General features: G+C 42.3%; 1 protein-coding gene across 3 annotated transcripts in view; it reads right to left on the bottom strand.

Annotated features, from left to right (window-relative positions):
* The window catches only part of LOC113265012 (exostosin-2), a 158,257-nt gene that overhangs the window by 41,859 nt on the left and 95,125 nt on the right, over positions 1 to 21,273 (bottom strand). For all 3 annotated transcript variants that reach the window (XM_044389005.3, XM_026512069.4, XM_057317067.1), the window contains one exon: positions 3,907 to 4,096. In XM_044389005.3, the coding sequence (XP_044244940.2) occupies positions 3,907 to 4,096 (190 nt within the window). The remainder of the gene's footprint in view (positions 1 to 3,906; positions 4,097 to 21,273) is intronic.

Raw genomic sequence — 21,273 nt, 5'->3', positions numbered from 1 at the left:
CGATGATTTTCCTCCACTAAACGGTAACCTGAGCGGATACAAGGGGCCTGAGTGCAAGGGGCATGAGCTCTGGATCCAGAGAGGCCCGTGTGCATTTCTGGCTCTGCCACTTGCAGTTTTCTGATATGGGCAAATTACACAACTAAGCTGAGTTTCATTTGTGTAAAATGGGAATAAGAACAGCTTCCGGGTTTATCAGAAGGATGAGATAATACATTTAAAGCACTTAGCACAGTTCCTATTCCTGGGATTTAAAAGGCATATAATACATGGCTATAAAAACATCGTACCATTTTCATCTTCATAAATGGGTTCTCATAAAGTCTCATGGACCTCACTTCTCTCCTGACAGCCTGAAGAGGTGTAGACAGAACATTGTGAGGTGGCCCCTTAGGCTGCAGAAGGACACAGTTCATAGCTAGAGACCGTCAGGCTCTAATTCCATTACTGAGGCCAAATGGGGTCTCTTTTTTCCTTTTCCTTCTAAATTCTAAGTGAAACTCTAAATTCTAAATGAATTCAAAGTAACAGCATGGCCTTGTACCTTATGTCTCATCCTGTGAATCTGTGGCTGGCAAAATAAAAATGTCACCTTCCATTCACACAAAGTAGTCTGAAAAACAGGGGTTTTTTAAACACATTGCTGAATTTATGAAAAACAAACAGCTGAGCCAGGTGACCTGATAACTTCACAGTCAGGAACTTTAGTCTAGCTTGAAGGAGAAAAAGAGCTCCTTGTGTTAAGGATTTTTTAAAAATGTGTCTTGATTAACAGTTTTCTCCATGTTGGATGCCAAGAAAGATGTGAGCAAAGAGAATTTTCCCTCCAACTTGGCAAAGGTACTATAAAATGATCAGGTTGACTGAAGATGACCCCAAGCCCATCCCGGCAATCACTGTCACAAACACGACCACAGAGCAATAAAATAAATGGTCACATTATCTCCACACAAACCTTGAGCTCACGTCAGGAACGCTCAGGCTGCTTGGTGTACAGAGGGTCCACATGACCTTCATCCCCCACAGCCCCTGAATTCGGCTCAAAAGCGAGGTGGCTGTGGCTTCTACTTCTCTGTTACCTCCTCTGGGGTGACCATCCTGACATACTCGGCCCATCCCATCCTGCCTGCTAGCAGCTATCAAAGTCACAATCGGAAGTTAGGGAGCTCCTGAGGTCAATTCAAATTTAACACTGAAATCAGCTAAAACAGAAGGCTGAGTTAAACCTATCCGAAATGTACAATGTAATAGCTTCCTTCACAGGGAGGCCGGGGGCCAAGCCAAACAACCTCTATATCCATCAAGTTTGGAAACTGAAGAGTTGGGGAGGAGGAAGGCAGCGGCTTGCCTTTTTTTTTCTGACAGGGCTCAAAACCGATGTGACGAAAGCTCACTGGAAATTTCTATTGCCTAGTCTAAGTATTTACTTAAACTTCAAACCCAGTAATTTAGACTTAAATGTAACCAAAAAGAAAAAAGTATTTGGTTGGAGAGTGAAAAAAAAGGCGGGGGGGGGGGGGAGGGGGAATTTCTGCCTGCATTAACCCTCCCAGCAGCAGACGTGTTCACCACAATATTTATTTTAGTAAATGTAGAGAAAGTGAAAAACATCACTTTTGCCTCTAATATTTCAAAGCCTTGGACTTACTTTTTTAAAACTATATATGCTACTAATGCCATACGTACAGATTCAGATGGCTTGGCTGGCATGAGGGCCAGAGCTGACAGCCCCATTTACCAACTGAACAAACACCCCACAGAAGATTAAACATGGTTCATGCTCTCCCCAAACAACCACAATGCCAGAGCCCGAGCAGAGACCTAAAACCCACTGCTAGAAAAAAAAGCTGCTTCAGTCTCTAAACGTGTCAAAACGGGCCTCGTCAGTTGAGGGCTCGCTTTTCTCCCCAGAGCCAAAACAGTTCAAAAATAAACTAAGCTCCTGGTAATAAAATCAACCGCTACATTTTACCAGGGTCTACCAAAAATTAAAACTGAACACCCAGCTCCAAAACCCAGGTTCCCGCCCGTGCTTCCTGTCATCCCAGTGTCCGCACTTTGGCCAAGACGGCAGAAAGCGATTCCTCCCTTCTCACCGTCTGCGAGGAGACCTGCCCAAAAGGAGTGACTCGAATTCACAATAAATCATTCCCCTGAAGCCCAAAGTGGCGAGCCAGGGTTCCGAAGGGAGGAGAGGCCTCTTTTGCATTTAGCTGTGCCTATCTGGGCGGGTGGGGTGCTGCGGGCTCCCTGTGTGCACGAGAATAAACGCGTGAGTGTGAACGCAGCACACCGCGGTGGGCTAATCCGGAGCCCAGGAGGGACACGGCCTTCCTTCTCAAAGCGTGATTCACCCTTTGTAAGTGAGACACTAACAAGCAGCGCCGGACAGTCCAATCCACTTCCCTATGGGCAAGACACTGACCGTGGCCCTTTCCGTGGCCCTCCCCGCACAGCTCCTATTTATTTCTGCCTTTCCCTTCCTTCCTGTCCAGTTCTTCCTTCTCCCCTGTTCCTTATTTTCCTCCTACCCCTTTCCTTCTCCTTTTTTGAGAGTCGAATAAATGAAACAAATGAACAAAAATCCAGAAAACTAGATGTTGGGAGGAAAACAAACTTGGCATAAAAAGATAGTTAATAAGAAAAACCACTGCTCTCTGGACAGTAAAACAGGACCTTCCTTTAAAGTAACCATTTTGGTGACATAACATAACATAACATAACATAACATAACATAACATAACATAAATAAATAAATAAATAAATAAATAAATAATAAAATTTAAAAAAATAAAGTAGCCATTTTGTTTAGTTAAGCTAGGGCTCCCTAAATAGACAGAAAGCATATGATTCTAGCAGAGAACAAAAATCCCACTAAGGAAGATTTCTTAAATGTCTCAGGAGAAACTAAAGAATTTTCTTGGGGCAGATTCTGATTTGCCTAACAGACAGAAAATGTTCTTCGTCCAGTCTAAACTAGAGATCTACTACTGGTAGTTTCCAAGGTTGACTATCCTGACTTCAGTATTACCAATTAAAAGGGAATAGCCATAAAAAGAGCAGATACTACTGTCAGGCAATAAACTAGACCTTATCGGTGATAGTGGTGCACATTACAAACTTCAAACTCATTCCTTGCTCTAATCCATCAGAAACTTCCTGGCTTTAATAGGCTATAAAGGGCAGGAGCTTTGAAGTGCCTGGGATTAGGATCAGTAATAGACAGCCTGAATGAGAAACGAAATGCAGGTGGAACATACTCTATGCGTCCTGAATGAAAAACAAATCCAATTAATCAAACAGTCCGCAACCCGGGCTGCCCGCGCCGGCCAGCAGCTTACCAGGGTGGCCAAGGCAAAGGGACAAAGCGATTAAGGAGGAACCAATGGGAACTTGATGAGTGCTCACTTTAAGGAACTGATTCGAAGCCTGAAGAGGGCATGCTCTGCTGACTTTCCCGACTGAAAGTGAAGCCATCCTTTTTTTTTTTTTTTTTTTTGAAGAAAAGTGCAGTATCAGAGCCCAGATAAGGAAGGAGAAAACTAATGCCTTTTAAACTGAGTTTTCATGTAAACAAATCAGCTGAGATGGCTGAGGGAAGCTGAGCTCTGTTTTCCCAAGGCTGCTGGCCTTTGACCCCTCTGACTCCTAAGCTCTCAAACACTTGTGGCTGGAGTGCATGCCCTGGGCTTGGAGTTAAATGGGCCACCCTAGAACAAGAGTGAGACGACTGAGAAAATTGGGGTCATGCTGCCTCAGAAATGGCACCATTGTTGACAAAGCAAGACAACTCATTTAAATCTAAGGACACAAATAATTTGGCCATCCAAAACCGGTCCGGCTGAGAGTTTCACTAACACCCAAACCAGGCCTTTCCAGACCATACCATTTTCCCACTCTTCTTACCTTCTGGAGGATTTTTATTCTGGTTATTCCAGACAACTAGCAGCTTGGATAGACTGGGCACCTTGGACACCTCAGTGATGACCCGGAAGAGGCTCTCCACTCGGTCGTAGGTAAGGACGATGGCGGTGAACCCTTGTGACTGTGGTGGGATCAGCGGGAGGAAGAGTGGATTGCTCACACTGCTCCATTTCTGCAAGACAACAGATTCATGCGGGTCAGCGAAGGATCTAGTAACAATGGGGCTGATCTCTTTTCCACCGTTGTCAGTAACTAGAACATGGGAGATTTGGTGGTTTTAACCATGACCAAGCCAAGAGCTAAATCAGCTATTCAAAGTCTTCCCTTCTCCCAAATTTGTATTGACTCTCTTTAATTAACTTGAGTTCTGAGGCCACTGAAACAGGAGCAGAGAATTTTTGTAGCTGAGAAAAGATTTCTAATTAAACACAGCAGATTAAACACATACATTGATCTCCATTCTCTCCTCAAGCCCACTCAAGCGACAGTAGATACAAAATACAAATGGACAATGACAGTGAAACGAGAGAGGACACAACAGCAGATGAGCAGTATCGACGGGCTTCAGAAGACTTGGGGGGGGGGGAGAGAAATGGTAGCACATCAGGAGAAGGAGGGCGAAAGCTAAGTAACCACACAGAGGGGCCAACAAAGGAAACAAGTCCAAACTGTTGAACTCCAAAAAGGCTCAGAAATAAGCTCCGTGGGAACCTTGTGGAGTAAGAGGAGGGGCAGGGTTGAAAACAGGAAAGCTGGTTAAAAATATGTATACGGAGCAAAAGGGACCCAGGATCCACAAACCTCCCCTTCAGCCAGCCACTCAGCCAGAAACCTCCTCTTGCTGACCACCCCTGCAGGAGGAGGGAGGTCTGTTCTCTGGGAAACTGAAGCTCTGGGCATGGAAACATGGCCACAGCGGAGAGGAAAATGCAGGTGAAAGCCTATATTCGGAATGATGAGCTGCCCAGCCGCCTTTCCCTCCAAGTCCCCAAACACTGGCAGCCATGTGGCTCGCTTGCCCCTCTGCCATCTGGCAGTGACAGCCTCCGGGCAGGAGGCTTGCCCTCACACCCAGAGCTGCTTTCCAGTCAGGTTTTCAGTGCTTCCCTGGTAATCATGAACAGATCCTAGAATCACAGTCATTTCAGGAACGTCTTCAGCATAATGACAGAAACCAAATGAACAAATAGAAAGGCAGGAACTCAGAGGAAACAGACAACAGAAGAAGAAGGAAATTAAAACAACATCAACAACAAACTATATCCTCAGGAAGAGAATTTTTCATCCATGAAATAAGAATAAACTGCTATTTTTATTTAAAAAGATCTATCAAAGAACAGGAAAGAATTCTTGGACATTAAAAACAGGATAGCTTAATTAAAAAAAAAAAAAGAAGCAGGATTAAAAGAAAAAGGTAACATATTCCAGTCTAGTGAACAAAAAGGCAAAGATGAAAAACAGCTTGGAAAAGATGAGAAAATCCAGGAGGTCCAACATCCACCTAATAGGAGGCTCCTGAAAAAGAACATAGAATATAGAAGAAACAAGATAATCAAAGAAATTAAATAAATTCTTGGGACAGAAGATAGAAGAGACATGAATTTTCAGATTGAAAGGGCCCAATAAGTAATTAGCACATTGAATCTGAAAAAAAAAAAAAAGACAAAAACCAAAATAAAACCTATCAAAGCACATCATTTCTGACACTATGAATAAAGAGTATGAATATATAAAGTGCATAAATCTAGGTGATGAGTTCTAGGTGTGAGTTCACTGTACATTCCTGCAACTCTCTGTAAGTTCAAAATTTTCTCAAAATCAGGTTTAAAAAGTAATGAAGGAGGGGCGCCTGGGTGGCACAGCGGTTAAGCATCTGCCTTCGGCTCAGGGCGTGATCCCAGTGTTGTGGGATCGAGCCCCACATCAGGCTCCTCTGCTATGAGCCTGCTTCTTCCTCTCCCACTCCCCCTGCTGTGTTCCCTCTCTCGCTGGCTGTCTCTATCTCTGTCTAATAAATAAATAAAATCTTAAAAAAAAAAAAAGTAATGAAGGAAATTCAACTTCTTTGCTACCATTAAAACATTAAGTAAATTTCAATGCAGTGATATAAGCAAAAATATTTTTGTTCTGGTAATAAGATGGTTAAAACATTTTTATATTTTTAAACAGCTTTTTTGAGATATAGTTCATATAATATACAATCTACTCATTTAAAGCAGAAAGTGGGTTTTGGTATATTACGTACACTTTTTTAAACTGCGGTAAAATATAACACGAAACCTGCATTTTAGCATTTTTAAGTGCACAGTTCAGTGGCATTAATTACCTTCACATTTGTATGTTACTACGTGAGAAGCTTAGGACCGAACTTCATCTCTGCCAGAAAGTGGCTGGACACGAAATGTCCTACTGTTAAGTCTGGCTGCTTATTCTCCCGTCCTCTGGGATTCCCAAGGCCCCCCATCAGCCTCACCCTTATCACTGATGGACACCCATCACCACGTAGAGGACAACAGCTGTTTGCCAGATGTAACAGTGTGGGACAGGAAATGTACACAAACACATGGGATACACATGGGATGGGAACTCAAAGAGACTGAATGGGATTCCAGGAGTCCTAATGTAATCAGGATATTAAAGCCAAAATGTCCACAACAGGCCATAATTAGATTTCACAGCCATGAGACACAATAAGAAAAGCTGACTTTGTTTCCATGACCTCACGCTTTGACTCTAAGCTGCAGTCTCAGGAACGTACCTAGATTTTAGCACTGGTACCCTAGCATCTCATCCATTGGTAGGAACCCCTTTTAGTCATCTGCCCCAAAGCTTATTCCGTAATGTCTTCCTGACCTTTACGGAAACGAAGTCAGTAAGTGGCAGTTAATCCCAAAGGTGCACGGCCTCTCTGCCATCACCAACCCAGCCCACTCATTTACTCCTCCCAACACAGTACTCTCTTATGCTTGAAAAACATTTTAAATGAAAAAGACACAAAAACAGAGTTTCTGAGGTACTGTCATGCGTGTGAAAGCTTTCCTGAGCGCTTACTGTCAGGCGCCGGGCTGTACGTGTAATACATCGGAGCCTCACAACAACCCCCACGCCAGATACAGGTATTCTCGTTTTACAGATGATCACACTGTAGGGTAAAACAGTGAGTGAGGCCTAATCATTTGCTTTACCAGTCAAAAAAAAGAAAGGAAGAGAGGAAGGGAGGGAAGAGTGAATGGTGTCGTGATGTTCAAGGTCTGGCTTCTGAACACTGGATGGTGGAGGCCCGTGGCCCATCCTCACGCCCTCCTACTCTGAGTCCGAGGTAGGCATCACCATCTTACAGACTTTGGAAACTGGAACTGTGAGGAACGCCAGAGTTTATTACTTCTAACTCTTCTCTGAGACAAAAACGCCGGAAGCTCTTCATATGATAATCACATTGGGCCAATAAGCAAGAGCCTGCCCCAAACGCTACGATTTCAGAACGTACGTGGAATAAAACACACTGAATATATAACACTGACGCAAAGGAAACACATAACTTAAAAAGGTAAATACACCTCTAACACAGGAGGAAAAACTATTAAACTCCAACAAAACGGGGTCTGTTCTTTGGGAGAAGTGGGGAATGCCAACACACTTGAATGCCTGTATGACATTAAAAGGAGAGGAAAGTTCCCCGAGAGATGCGAAGCTTGGTTTCAGAAAACGAATCCCTTGGAATTTCAACGGAGGCACCCCCTGAAGGGCATCACAGCTCTGATTTCAAGGCGCTGCCAGGAGAAGGAACCAGAGTCTCTGGCAAGATGACCGATCTGTTCTCATCCCGTTTGCCAGCTCCGTTCGGGAAGCGGATGACTGTGGAAGGGGAGGAGGAGAGGTAGGAACGGGCGGGTGGGAGGCAGACAGTAACTTGTCTTGGTGCTCAATTTTTCCACACTACTCACTTGCATACCAGATAGGGCGTGAAAACTGGGGAAGCAGAAAAGGCAGCAGAAAGGGGAGACAGAGCCGGCAAAGGAGCATAACCAGGTCTGAAATCTTACCCACACTTCCCCATAAAATGCAGACGCTGAGATGAACGCAGACTCGCACAGAAGCGGAGCATCTACTTACTAGACGCGGGCTTGGGCCTCACTGTAGGCTATGCTGCCGGGGCTGAGGCAAATGACTTCAAAAAGTGAGTCAGCACGTTCGGGGTCAGTTTTGGAATCACGCGTCCTTAAGATGAATTCAGGCTATTTCACTGACCAGCTGTGTGACCCGGGCAAAGTACTTAACCTCTCCTGCACCTCAGTTTCCATAATTGTGATAATAATACTATTTTTCCAGGTATGAGAAATAATAATGATAATAATTCTAATAATGTTATTAACATTTCTTAATTATTATTTCTTAACAACCCAGAGATTATTAATAAAAGTAAACAGTTAATATCTGTAAAGTACCTCACACTACAAGCATTCGATAAATGGTGGCCCGTGGTTGATCTTGTGGGAGTAATCATTTCTCTGGGCTTTATTTTCCACGGTTCCTACAAGTGGGATAGCAATCGTGAGGTCTCTTCCAGCAACAAGTCTAAATGAAATCCTTCTTCCTCTCTACTTTGACCTTATCATGCTTTGGGGTCCTAGTTTATCTGGATTCTCTACCTCTACTTCCTCTCCAAATACGCTGTTTTTATTTTCACACTTTCTTCTTTCCTTCCTGTTCTTTATATTTTATCTTGAAAACAACATGGAAGCAAGAGCCATAACTGTTACAACAGCTAGTACCTAGCCAGTGCCTAGCACTACTCAATAAAAACCTGTTTAAAAATGAATAAGTTAAACCCAGATGACCCAGGTCATGTTCTTTCTGTCCTCCTTATGTATGGATGTGAACAGGTGACGTACACGCAAATAAGTGACATCATGAGTTCTGAACATGATTTCCAACCCAGTTCATTCATTTTAAAGCAGTTACTGAGAATCTGAGTGTGCCAACTATTCCGAAGAAGGGCAGGATGGGGGTATTTAACAGACAATTTGAATTTAGGCCCTGCCATGTACTAGTGTGGTGATGTGGAATTTCCTCATCTGTAAAATGGCGACCATGATGGTACCTGTCTCCTAGGGCGATGATGACAAAATGAGATCTGGCACACGAGCAATGAGCACTCAGCACAGAGCTCCATGAACTGCAGTTTAAACCAAGCACAAAAACGTCCAGCTCTCCCCATTCATATTCTCCTTGCCTGCCAGAACACCAGCATCAGCAATTCAACAATTGTCCCTACCCATCGTATTTCTGGTGCTCATTCCCTCAGTCAGCATTTCCTGAGCACATACTCTTCGCCTGGAAGAGTCTTACAGATGCCAAGACAAACACAGGCCTTCCCCGTAACGTGCTCATCATCCGGTGGGGAGGACAGCTCAGTAAAACAACCATTACTAACACAAGGCATTCCAGTCCTGTGGGAACGGAAGGGTCTACACGGTGGCCTCGACCTCCCTGGAGGAGATGAGGAGGGACCGCTGTGTCGTCAAGGGTAAGCAGGCGGGTGCTGGCAAACTGAGTGAGCAGTCTTGCTAAGACACGCTCACGTGACAGGGAGGGAAGGAAGGAGCGCAGAAATGAAAGGGACTGGCCAGGCGGGCCAGTGCCACAGCCTGAAGAGCCCTGAACGAGGGAAGGTTTTGTAAGTCACGTGATTAGCTTTCTGTTGATTTCTTTCGTAACTTTCTTTTCCTGCGTATTGTTTTACTGGTAAGTGAACATGGCCACGTTTATGTTCTATTTCAAAGGTCAGAAATAGGAAATGCCGATCTGCAACTAGGCTTCTGTGCCAATTGCTTTTTCCCTCCTGGAACATAATCCCATTTGCCTTCAGAGCACAGTGACAGCGTGGGGAAAGGCAGCTTTAAATGGGGTATGTGCCTTCACGCAGACACTCCCCTCCACTGGGGTAAGGTCAACAAACCAACCCCCAGAGAAAAAAATTTAGTGGAGAAGGACATTTCAAAAACAGCATTTAGTCACCTCTGAAATACCTTTAAGAACTGACCCCCTGCTGGCTGACCATAGAGAGTGTCTACAGTCTGGGACCTCTTGACCCCACTTTCTGCAGGAAATCAAGCAAATTTAAACCTCCATAATTTACTCAAGACTCTGACTTCTGCCAGGGAAAAGGCAAACAATGCTGGCAATTAACTCTGTTGCCTGATGAGATCTCCATCGTGGCAAGATAGGGCATGAAACCAGGCACCCAGCGCTGGTGACCTGGAAAAAAGGCAAAACCCACTTATTACAGCTGCACCAATCGAAACTTGGCTATCAATACCATTTTCAAATCTACCCAGTGAAACTGTTCACTCAAAGATGGGAGGAGAAATGTGTATCATTCTGACAGAGTACTGGCATTTGGCCAAAATACCTTGTCCACCACCCCCCCCATCCTCCCAAACTTCACTTCTCACTCCCACAACAGATATTCATTATAGAGGCTTCAATAAGAAATCCAGATTGTTAAATTGCGATCACATAAAAGTAATCCATAGTAGCTATGATAACTGCCAGGTACCACACCAGCTTTGGGAAATTTCTTTCATATTGCTTATTCTGGAAAGCTCTGGTGAATGAGCTAGCAGTGAACAGACTAAGCAGCAAGAGAAGTCATGGGTTTGGGTTTCAGGATGCCTGAAAGGCAGGTCCTGGGAGGCTAGGCGTAAAGTCAACTTCCAGTGCAAAAGGGTTTCCTTCTTCAAGAAAGAAATTCAAACTCAAACTAGGTATGCCTTTGGCAATCTCACACAAAGAAAGTTGTCTGGACCCTTCTTGCAATCTCATTTTGCCTTTTTTTTTTTGGTTGAAAGGTCATGGTAGCCCTATATGAGCCTAACCAAAAGCATTCTAGCCAAGGTTACCTACCATACAGAGAGCAGAGGAAGGTAGGAAGCAAATGGCCTTTGCTAAGCATCCTGAAATGTTCTTGCTGGAACTACTCGAGGATTATAAAATCAAGAGCGAGGAAAACCACATTCCATTACCAACTAAAGGGCTCTTTCAACCTAAACCAACCAAATTCCAGACAGAAGAAATCAACCTCGAAGAAGGATGGCTCAAAATTTAATTCCTATTACTCACCATATCAAGGATTTTTAAAAATGTCACCACGTATAAATTCATGTGACAAGAAGAGCACTAAGCATACTGGAGTGAACCCACATTTGATTTAACTGAAGGTATCTGCCTGAGCAGAAAAGTGAGAATTCAGAGAAATAAGGAAGGGAGGAGAGGACAGGCTTGTTATACAGAAGCTTTTGAGCCCCTGGTAATGAGGAGCCTTACCTATTCCTACCTTGATAGAAAGGGCAGTTTTCCTGCTTGTTTTGAAGTTATCAGCCCCTACCTCAATGTGGTTTCAATTATGAATTACCAGACTAAAAGGGGGGAAAAGCTTTGATTTATTCTTTTTTGCTCCAATTATGCATGATGTGTTTCCACTGAAGATTTTGAAAAGTATTTCATCATGCCTCTCATCCTGAAGTGGTCAAAGGGCAAAACCAAAAGGAGTTAACCCTTCCGTTTCTCCTCCAGGTTCAAACACACTCCCTACCCATGGACATGGGGCAGGGCCTCTGAAGCAAACCAAGCCAGGAAAGGGTTAAGCATTAGCATCATATTACTAACGTGCATAAGGGTGGTGTCCCCTGTCCAAAATGGTGAGATGATATTTATGTTAATGGTTACTGGGAGATTTGAAAGGGGCAATCAGTAATGTGGCCCACATTACCTTACCCATTAAGCCTCTACAGCCCCGACTACTGGCAGCACACACTCCACTGGGCACGCACCGCCTCGGGAAACCGGAGAAGCACAGAGCCCTAACGCCCGTCTTTAAGCAGGCGCTCTCAGATCAAGGGAGAAAAGACTCGGCAACAAGTCTGAAGTCTCCTCGCTGCGTTATATCTTTACTTCATTGCACTCACAAAAAAGACCTGGCTGTTCACAAAAACAAGGATAACACTGATGGCTAGATCTCACTGACTTCCCCTTAACTGGACACATGAAAGATGAAGAAAATCAAAGGCTAGAAATCCCCTTCGTGCTGCAGACTTAACTAAGGGGGAAGTAAATGATGAGCTTAGAACTCCTGTAACTTACAGTAGTTTGTTCATAAATACGTTTTCTATACGGTGGAGCTGGAATGAGTCTAACCACATCTGGGTGTACTGGGGTAACAGGCACTGTAACTCTCTGACACCCAAAGAAACTGAGCCAGAGACACCAACTCAGGGTCACAGGAGCATGGGGCAAGTAATTTGTATCATTAGTCTTTTTCGTCCTGGTAAGTTTAAGGCCTTCTCTTTTTCTTTGGTGTACCTCAGTTTCATTATGATGATCCTGCTCGTGGTTTCTAGGTCTTCCTGAATCTGAGGTCTGGTGTCGTTCAACAGTTCTGGAAAGTTCTCAGCTATCGCCCTTTCAAAGGGCCTCTTTCCACTCTCTCCCTCTCTTCTCCTGGAACTGATTAGACCTTATCCCTCCATTCTCCACATCGCTTCACTCTTCTGTCTCTTTGAGCTGCATCTCAACGATTTCTTTGAATCTATAAATCTAATCTAATCCAATAACCAAAGTCCTTGAAGGTGTTTCTGCTGGTTCTCATTCATGATACTGCCTTATTTCTCTATGGTCTTGTGGGTTTTAACTGGAAGCTGCTCATTTTCCTTAGACACTGTATTTGTAAGAATTATCTGAGACCCAGATTGAAGATGAATGACTCAAGAGAGGGTCTGTGTCTACTTCTGCTGCTCTCTATCAACTCAGGGCCACTTCTAATGAAACTTTCCTCTAAAGGTTTATTTGGACCACACCTGTTGTCTGAATTGGGACCAGAAACCACGTGAAGGTGGCTTATAACTGTCGTTCTCAGCAGCAGGATCACTACAGACCCACTTATCTTTACCCTTTCACTGAAAATATAGTCTTTTTGTTTCCTGGCTTCTCCGGAAAGCTCTTTTTAAGTTCACCAACTTGCACAGGCCACAGGCTTTCCACCCTGCTCCCCTTGTCCCACTCTTCATAGCAGAAGCCCCAGGTCGTAGAACTGCAAAAATCTCCACAGCAAAAGCTGACTCTGGCTCCTCGTCACCTGCCAGGATACCTAGCTTCACTTCGTTTAGTGAGTCAACAGTGAGCTTACTCTCCTGCCAGCTTAGCAACAGGCTACAACTGCTTTATGATACTTCATCCAGTGTGTTCGCTGTTCAGTTGGGAAGGTCATCCAGCACATCGATCCATCATAAAGCCGGTGACAGAAGTCCTTCTCTAATCACACGGTCAATAGAATTATTTGCTACTGTGTTTCCTATTCAATTGGGGTGCCGAGTTTGTGTGCAAGATAAAAACACTTACGAAAGTATAGCAATATATTATACTAGATGGAAGGATGGACTGACTCTTCTTCAGACTCCATTTCCTCTTTGATAAGCTAGAATGACAGGGAGCTGGATCTCAAGTAAGTCACACTTTCTTTATCTGTAAGAATGGAGCTCACAGAATGTTAACTCTTGGGGTTTTAAGTATTAAGCAACGGAAAATACAGAATAGAGCCTATCTGCATACAGAAACAGAAACAAAAACCACTGTCCCATGAATTTCAAGTTTCCCCCGCCAGGGTCCTATCCAATTCTCAAATTTGTTTCCACGTGATAAAGCACTATACTAGCAGCCTTATGTTAACAACCTGTACCGTTTATAGTGCGACGCCACTTACGAAATGCTTCCACACATACTGTTCCATTAAGATCTCATAATAATCCTGTGAAGTAAGTAAAAGCCCCATTTCGCAGATAAGGATAACAAATTTCAAAGCACAAGGTCGAGTTAATAAATGGTCTTCAACCTCAAGGTTTGATTTCAAAATGTCCTTTTCAGTGGTCTTGAGTAGTCACTGGTAATCAGTCACTATGCTGCACTATTCTTCTGAAGCTGTTATTATCCCTAAACTCAGTCCTACAGCTGAGCAAACTGCTGCAAAGAGAGATTCCGTAAGTAACCTCAAGTCACTCGGCTCATCATCAGGAAAGGAGGGATTAGAACACGCAGTTCAGGAATTTCTGAGCTATAGTTAGCTTACTGAAGACTCCCAGGTTAACCCATCTGAATGCTTCTCTGAAAATTCCAGCTATTATCTGAGTTTTAGCTACTTAAAATTTTCCTTTATATAGCACTGAAATTCACATTTGGCTAAATGCCCACCCTCTTCTGTAAAGCCAAACTACTGTCAAGAAGAGCAGGAAGGGTTGCCACTGATTGCTTTTCAGGTAGTAGAGGAAAAAGTTGACATTTCATCCTCCTCTTGCTTGGAAAGGAAGCCAATCATTTATAAGAACTCTCGTCTGGCTGCGGCTTCCATCAGTGGGATGGACAGAAGCCAGTTAAATGGCTCAACATAAGCCATATTAAAAGAATTTGGAATGAGGAAAGAGTGGGTTCCATATGCTGATGCTTTTAATAATTCATGAGTTCTATCAGTCTGCAAGTAATAAATTTTGCTAAATATATCTATGGTAAGATAGTTGAAGATATTGCTAATCAATTAAGTGGGTGAATACAATAAAGTCGGGGCAAAAATAACACATCATTGATTTTATTGGTTCCTAATTCGATATATTAAAAAGAACAGTTCAGCTGCTTGATAGTTCAAAAGATTTAGATTATTTTTAGAACATGGTCTTTAAACACATAATCATCATCCCTGGATCGGTTACTTAATAAGTATACTGAAAACTCCTTTTTTTTTTTTTTTTTAAAGATTTTATTTATTTATTAGACAGAGATAGAGACAGCCAGCGAGAGAAGGAACACAAGCAGGGGGAGTGGGAGAGGAAGAAGCAGGCTCATAGCGGAGGAGCCTGACGTGGGGCTCGATCCCATAACGCCGGGATCACGCCCTGAGCCGAAGGGAGACGCTCAACCGCTGTGCCACCCAGGCGCCCCAGTATACTGAAAACTCTTAAAAGTTATGTTCAAATAAACAAGGCTGATCTATAATCCAAAGTGCTCAGGAATGTCAATGGTGCTGAAACTACCACTTCTCACGAGAGGTAAAACAAATTTATGATTTCATCTGACTATCCTGTAGTTGAAATATTCTGACAGCTAGAAAGAGAGGTTCATTCTCTGGCCTAGGCATAAAAATGTTTGCTGGCCAGCTACCATATGGAGGAAGACTTCAACGGCTTGGTAAACAGAAACTCTAGAAAAAGATTAAGTTACAGCTTGTGGCATCTAAGCACAAAACAGCAACACGGGTATGACCAAGAAAACCTAAGCTTTTGTGTGGTTTTGAGCTGACAGGAATATAACACCACCATTAAAGTTGATATAACATGGAAAGAACAACCTCTAAAGTGTAGTCATTTCTTAATCCTTAATTTCTCTGAAATTTCAGGTAAAGCATATGCTTTGCCTACTTTGTTTTATCTCTGCTTCCTCCTGGAAAAAGGAAAGGCATGAACCTACAGGGGCAAAAAAAACAGACAAGGAGACAACAGTGGACAAGAATTCAACACATTTTGGGTGGTGAAACAGATGACGTCTCTTGTTAGACAATACACAGAAACGTAGGATAAAATCTAACAAAACTCCTTTTAAATATATAGCTGAGGCCAGAGGAAATGGGATGTCCCATGCACCAAAAATGGAGAGAAACTGCCATCGAGAGCTGAACACACAGGAGGGCTGGCACTGTGGAACCCTGAGGAGGGCAGAGGTGGTTGCTGGGGTTAGTGACACAGGGGGCTTAATGTCCATGCTAGAAGATGGACTGTGGCTTTGGCCACAGGAAGTGAGGGAACTAGAAGTGGGACATCCACACAAAGGCAGAGTCCCTCAGTGAAAAGGTGGTCCAGAATGTCATCCCCTCGTAGATGGAGGCAATAAAAAATATTTATCTTTTTCAACCTGAGTGTGGGTTTGGGTGCTTCCAACAGAGACGAGCCCTCATACAGATTTGGGGTTTAAACAAAATCTATTTCTGTAGTATGGAAACCTCCTACTGAGAAATTAATGTTAAAAAGTCATTTATCTCCAGGATAAATTTAGTAGAACACCCAGCAGAAGCCAAAACAAACAAACAAACAAACAAGAACAAACCCACCCTCTGGGGTAATACCCCCTTGCCCAGGTGGCAAAGATTATCACAGAAACCCTTACTGAAGATGAACTCAGATCCCCAAATTATAAAACATACAAGGAAACAAAGCAACAAGAGCAACAGTAGACACATGACAGGAGTAGAGCTTACAAGAAATTTAAAAATTGGATAATTGGAAAACATTATCTCAAATAATTATAAAAGAATGAATTTAAAGCACAGTCTTAAAAAAGACATTATGAAAAGAAGATCAGGCAGACAGATCTGAAAAATAATTAAATAGTTTCTAAAAATAACCAATGAAATTAAAATCTCAACAAATGGGTGAAAAAGAAATCAGTCACAGCTGAAGAGAACAGCAAAATTGATGTGAAAAAATTATCCAGCGTGCAGTACAGAAAAATAAAAATGTGGAAAATGTGAGGGGAAAAAACCTGAGAGACCTAACAACAGGATGAAGGAGGTCTGACATACATTTAACAGGAAAAGGAAAGATTTGTGAAAATTACAGATAGATAATGTTCAAAGAGAAAACAATGGAGAATTTTCCAAAACAGATTAAAGACATGAACTCTCAGGTCAGAGACAAAAGAATCACTCTCAAAAGCAGGTAGAGAACGGGAATTACAGGATCACCGTTCAGCAACCATTACAACTGATTCGGGTGAGAAATCGTTGGTGAGGCTACGACGAGCCGGGCAGAGTCTGAGAAGCAGCAGAGTATTTCCGTGGTCTCAAAGCATTTCCCCACAAGACACATTAAGAACAAAAACAGTAACTTGACACTGGAGAAATCCAGCCAAAACCTGTGACTGAAGTTACATCACTAGTCATAGGACAAACTGACATTATGTGTCCTCCAACACGATGCACTGAGAACGTATTTTTGTGACATTCCAGTCAAAAAGGCATAATTTGAATTTCAACAATCTTAAATCAATTGCATAAATTGACACAAAAGCATCAGACAAACTCAAATCAAGACACGTCATGAGACATCTTACAAAATAAATAACATGTTCTCTGAAAAAGTGTGAACGTCATGCAAGTCAAAGAAAGACTGAGAAATTGTTCTAGAGTAAGGAGACACGACACCTAATGTAATGCATGGTCTGGAATTTTCTTTTGCTATAATGGACATTAGGATAATTGGCAAAATCTAAATAAGGTCTACAGATTAAATAACAATATTATATCAATGTTCATTTCAGATGACTTTGATAACTGTACTGTGATTCTCTATGAGAAATATTTAGGAATAAAGATGTGTCAGATCGGCAACTTTCATAAAGCTCAGGAAAAAAATATATAAATTTGAATGCGGACACACACACATACACAGGGAGAGAAAAGAATAAAGGGAATATGGTAAAATATTAACATTTGACAAATATGGTGTAGCCTGTACTATTTTTGGAACTTTCAGTTTGAAATTATGTCAAAATAAAAAATAAAGAGAATTTTAGGGCTGTTTAAGCAGCCCTAAAGTACAGGCAGAGCCACATGAACTACCAAGACAAGCAGATAGAAAAGCTAACCTTTCCAAGGATGACTAGAAGACTCAGAAACTGGAGGGCTGGATGGCTCAGTCGGTTAAGGGTCTGACTACAGCTCAGGTCATGATCTCGGGGTCCTGGGATCAAGCCCCACACTGGGCTCCATGCTCAGCAGGGAGTCTGCTTGTTCCTCTCCCTCTACTCCTCCCCGCCCTCATGTGCGCTCTCTTTCTCTCTGTCAAATAAACAAATAAAACCTTTCAAAAAAAAAAAAAGAAAGAAACCAGAGATACTAGGCATCCAGGAAGAAGGGACTCTGAAAACAGAAGTAAAGAACAGTGGTTCCGAGATCCCCTAAACTGACAGGCACAGGCAGGCGAACCCTCTCCCTGTTCTCCTGTCCCCCCTGCCACCTTAGCAGGAGAAGGTAAGTTTATTCTCTGGAGAAAATGCATTAGAGAGACCCCAGACATGGAAGCAGCGGAAGGCACCACACTGAATACAGTGGATTAAGTGATCATCTATAAATAAAGAATGAGAACCTGTCTCCTTCCCCCCATTCAGCTCCCCAAATTTTTGCCCCCAGCCATTATCCATCTTCTCCCACTCCCAAAGGCAGAAAGATTATTCTCTGGATCAATGAACCAATCCAATAAAAATAACCCATGAATACTGACATTTGGGCAAATGATTGGGTCCCCAACCTCTTAACCTAAGTAAAGTTCACCAGTTGACAAACCTTACAGAGAACTCCCAATCAGCTTTCAGAATCTCACTTTTAAATAAGACTGCTGAAAACATCAGGTATTTGAAGAAAGTTGCCAATATGAAAGAGAAAATAAAGAACTGAAAAAGGGTTTCAAAGGAAATGAACAATATAAGTAGCTAAAGAAAAATAAAAACAAAACACAGTATCTTCAGAGAGAGAAAGTACTGTATTCTTACAATAAGAATAGGAAGCTATAGGGGCGGCTGGGTGGCTCAGTCAGTTAAGCGGCTGCCTTAGGCTCAAGTCATGATCCCAGGGTCCTGGAATCAAGCCCTGAGTTGGGCTCCTTGCTCAGAGGGGAGCCCACTTCTCCCTCTCCCTCTCCCTGCCACTCCCCCTGCTTGTGCTCTCTCTCTGTCAAATAAATAAATAAAATCTTAAAAAAAAAAAAATAGGAAGCTATAAAAAAAGATTAATTAGAAATTTTTAAAAAGCGGTACCTGGGTGGCTCAGTTGGTTAAGCATCCTACTATTTTTTTTTTTTATTCGACAGAAATAGAGACAGCCAGCGAGAGAGGGAACACAAGTAGGGGGAGTGGGAGAGGAAGAAGCAGGCTCATAGTGGAGGAGCCTGATGTGGGGCTCGATCCCATAACGCCGGGATCACGCCCTGAGCCAAAGGCAGACGCTTAACCGCTGTGCCACCCAGGCGCCCCTAAGCATCCTACTCTTGATTTCAGCTCAGGTCATGACCTCAGGATCCTGGGATTGAGCCCTGAGTCTGGCTCCAGGCTTAGCAGGGAGCCCACTTGAGGATTCTCTCTCCTCTCTCTCTGCCCCTCCCCCGCCTGCACAGGCTCACTCTCTCTCAAAGAAAAAAATAAATCTCTTTAAAAAAAAATCAAGGGGGCGCCTGGGTGGCACAGCGGTTAAGCGTCTGCCTTCGGCTCAGGGCGTGATCCCGGCGTTATGGGATCGAGCCCCACATCAGGCTCCTCCACTATGAGCCTGCTTCTCCTTCTCCCACTCCCCCTGCTTGTGTTCCCTCTCTCGCTGGCTGCCACTATCTCTGTCAAATAAATAAATAAAATCTTAAAAAAAAATTAAAAAATCAAGGAAAAACTTAGAAACTGAAAGTGAACAAAATTTTTAAAATCAAAAGAAAGGTTTGAAGATGAAATTGAGAAAATAGCTAAGAAACTCAAACAAAAAGTCTACTGAAATAAAGAGAGATGATAAATAGAACAGAAATGATAAGGAAAATAAGGCTCAATTTAACACATTCATCATTTAGGTAACAGAAGTTCCATAAAGAGGAAAAAGAGAAAACATGGGAAGAAAATAAAAACTATAAAACATGAAAATCTCTCAGAATTGGACATGAATTTCCAGCTTAAGGGGCCCAAATCAGTATCCACTGAACAAAAAAAAAAGCACTCATACCAAGGCACATCATAAAATTTCAGAACACAGAATTTCCCAAGAAGATAAAATGTCGAATAAAAGGATCAGGAATGACATCTCACTTTTTGAAATTAAAATGGGAAACTTCGAGGACAAGGAGCCATGCTTTCAAAATTTTGAAGAAATTTAAAAATTTTGAAAATTGCACCTCAACCAGAAGTTCACACTAGTCCAATTACTACCCAATTGTGAAATAGAAAAAACACATTTTCGGGGGGGGGGGGGATGGGATAGGCTGGTGATGGGTATTAAGGAGGCACGTATTGCATGGTGCGCTGGGTGTTATACACAAGTAATGAATCGTGGAACTTTACATCAAAAATTAGGGATGTACTGTATGGTGACTAACATAATATAATAAAAATATATTATTATTAAAAAAAAGAAAACAGAAAAAACACCTTTTCAGACATGAAAATTTATCTCCCAATGGCCCCTTTCTCCAGAAGCTGTTGGAAAAAATAAACCAAAAAAGAGGATGATATAGACCTTGGAAACAAGGAATACAACAAAGGAGAGGAAAAAAGGGAATTCCCAGAATCATGGTGAACTGAAAATTTAGGATGACCACTGCATAGAAGACCCAGAGAGCAATTAATCCAGACTGGAGCTTAAGAGGAATTGCTATAGGAGAAAAGGGAGGGAGAGAGGGAGAGAAAAAAAAAACAAAAACAAAAACAAAAGAGAGAATGAGAGAGAAAGAAAAGAAAGAGGGAGGGAAATCCTATAGTTTAACTATGCTTGACCATTTATTCTTTTAAAGTTGGAGAACTAGGGGCGCCTGTGTAGCGCAGTCGTTAAGCGTCTGCCTTCCGCTCAGGGCGTGATCCCGGCGTTCCGGGATCGAGCCCCACATCGGGCTCCTCCGCTGGGAGCCTGCTTCTTCCTCTCCCACTCCCCTGCTGTGTTCCCTCTCTCACTGGCTGTCTCTCTGTCACATAAATAAATAAAATCTTAAAAAAAAAATAAAAATAAAAATAAATAAAGTTGGAGAACTAAGTAAAAATCAATTAGTGATAGGAACAAGGAAAACTAAGAGAAGAAAAAAGCAGTTATTAACTCCCTGGAAAATAGAGAGTTGTACAAGAAAAAAAACATAATCCTGGTTTACCACTTCATTCCGCTAAAAACAATATTTATACAGTCCTAATAATGTACACAATAAATACTGCTTTAACGAAAAATGGCGATACAGCTCTACTGGAAAGATGGGAGAAATGAAATGTGTGAAGAAAGAAGAGAGAACAAGAGACAAATTGCTGACCCAAAGGAAGTAAAAAGATAATATATATGATTGAGAAATTAAAAAAAAAATAGCACCGTAAGTATCTAATGGGGAGCTAGGAAGATAATCCCAGAGGAAAGCTGTAAGAGTTGAAAGTAGCTGCCCCTTAGGAAGAGGCCTCAATTTTAGTTATAATGCTTTATTTTCACCTTTGAATTTTTGAACCACACACGTTAAGCTACACAACTTTTAAAAAATGCAAAATTAAGAAATATTACTGAGATTTAAAAAAAAAGAGACAGAGAACCAAAAA

This window comes from Ursus arctos, unplaced genomic scaffold, assembly GCF_023065955.2.
Source record: "Ursus arctos isolate Adak ecotype North America unplaced genomic scaffold, UrsArc2.0 scaffold_23, whole genome shotgun sequence".
Lineage (NCBI taxonomy): Eukaryota > Metazoa > Chordata > Mammalia > Carnivora > Ursidae > Ursus > Ursus arctos.
The sequence above is the reverse complement of the archived record's forward strand: the minus strand, read 5'-3'. Positions and strand labels throughout refer to the sequence as shown.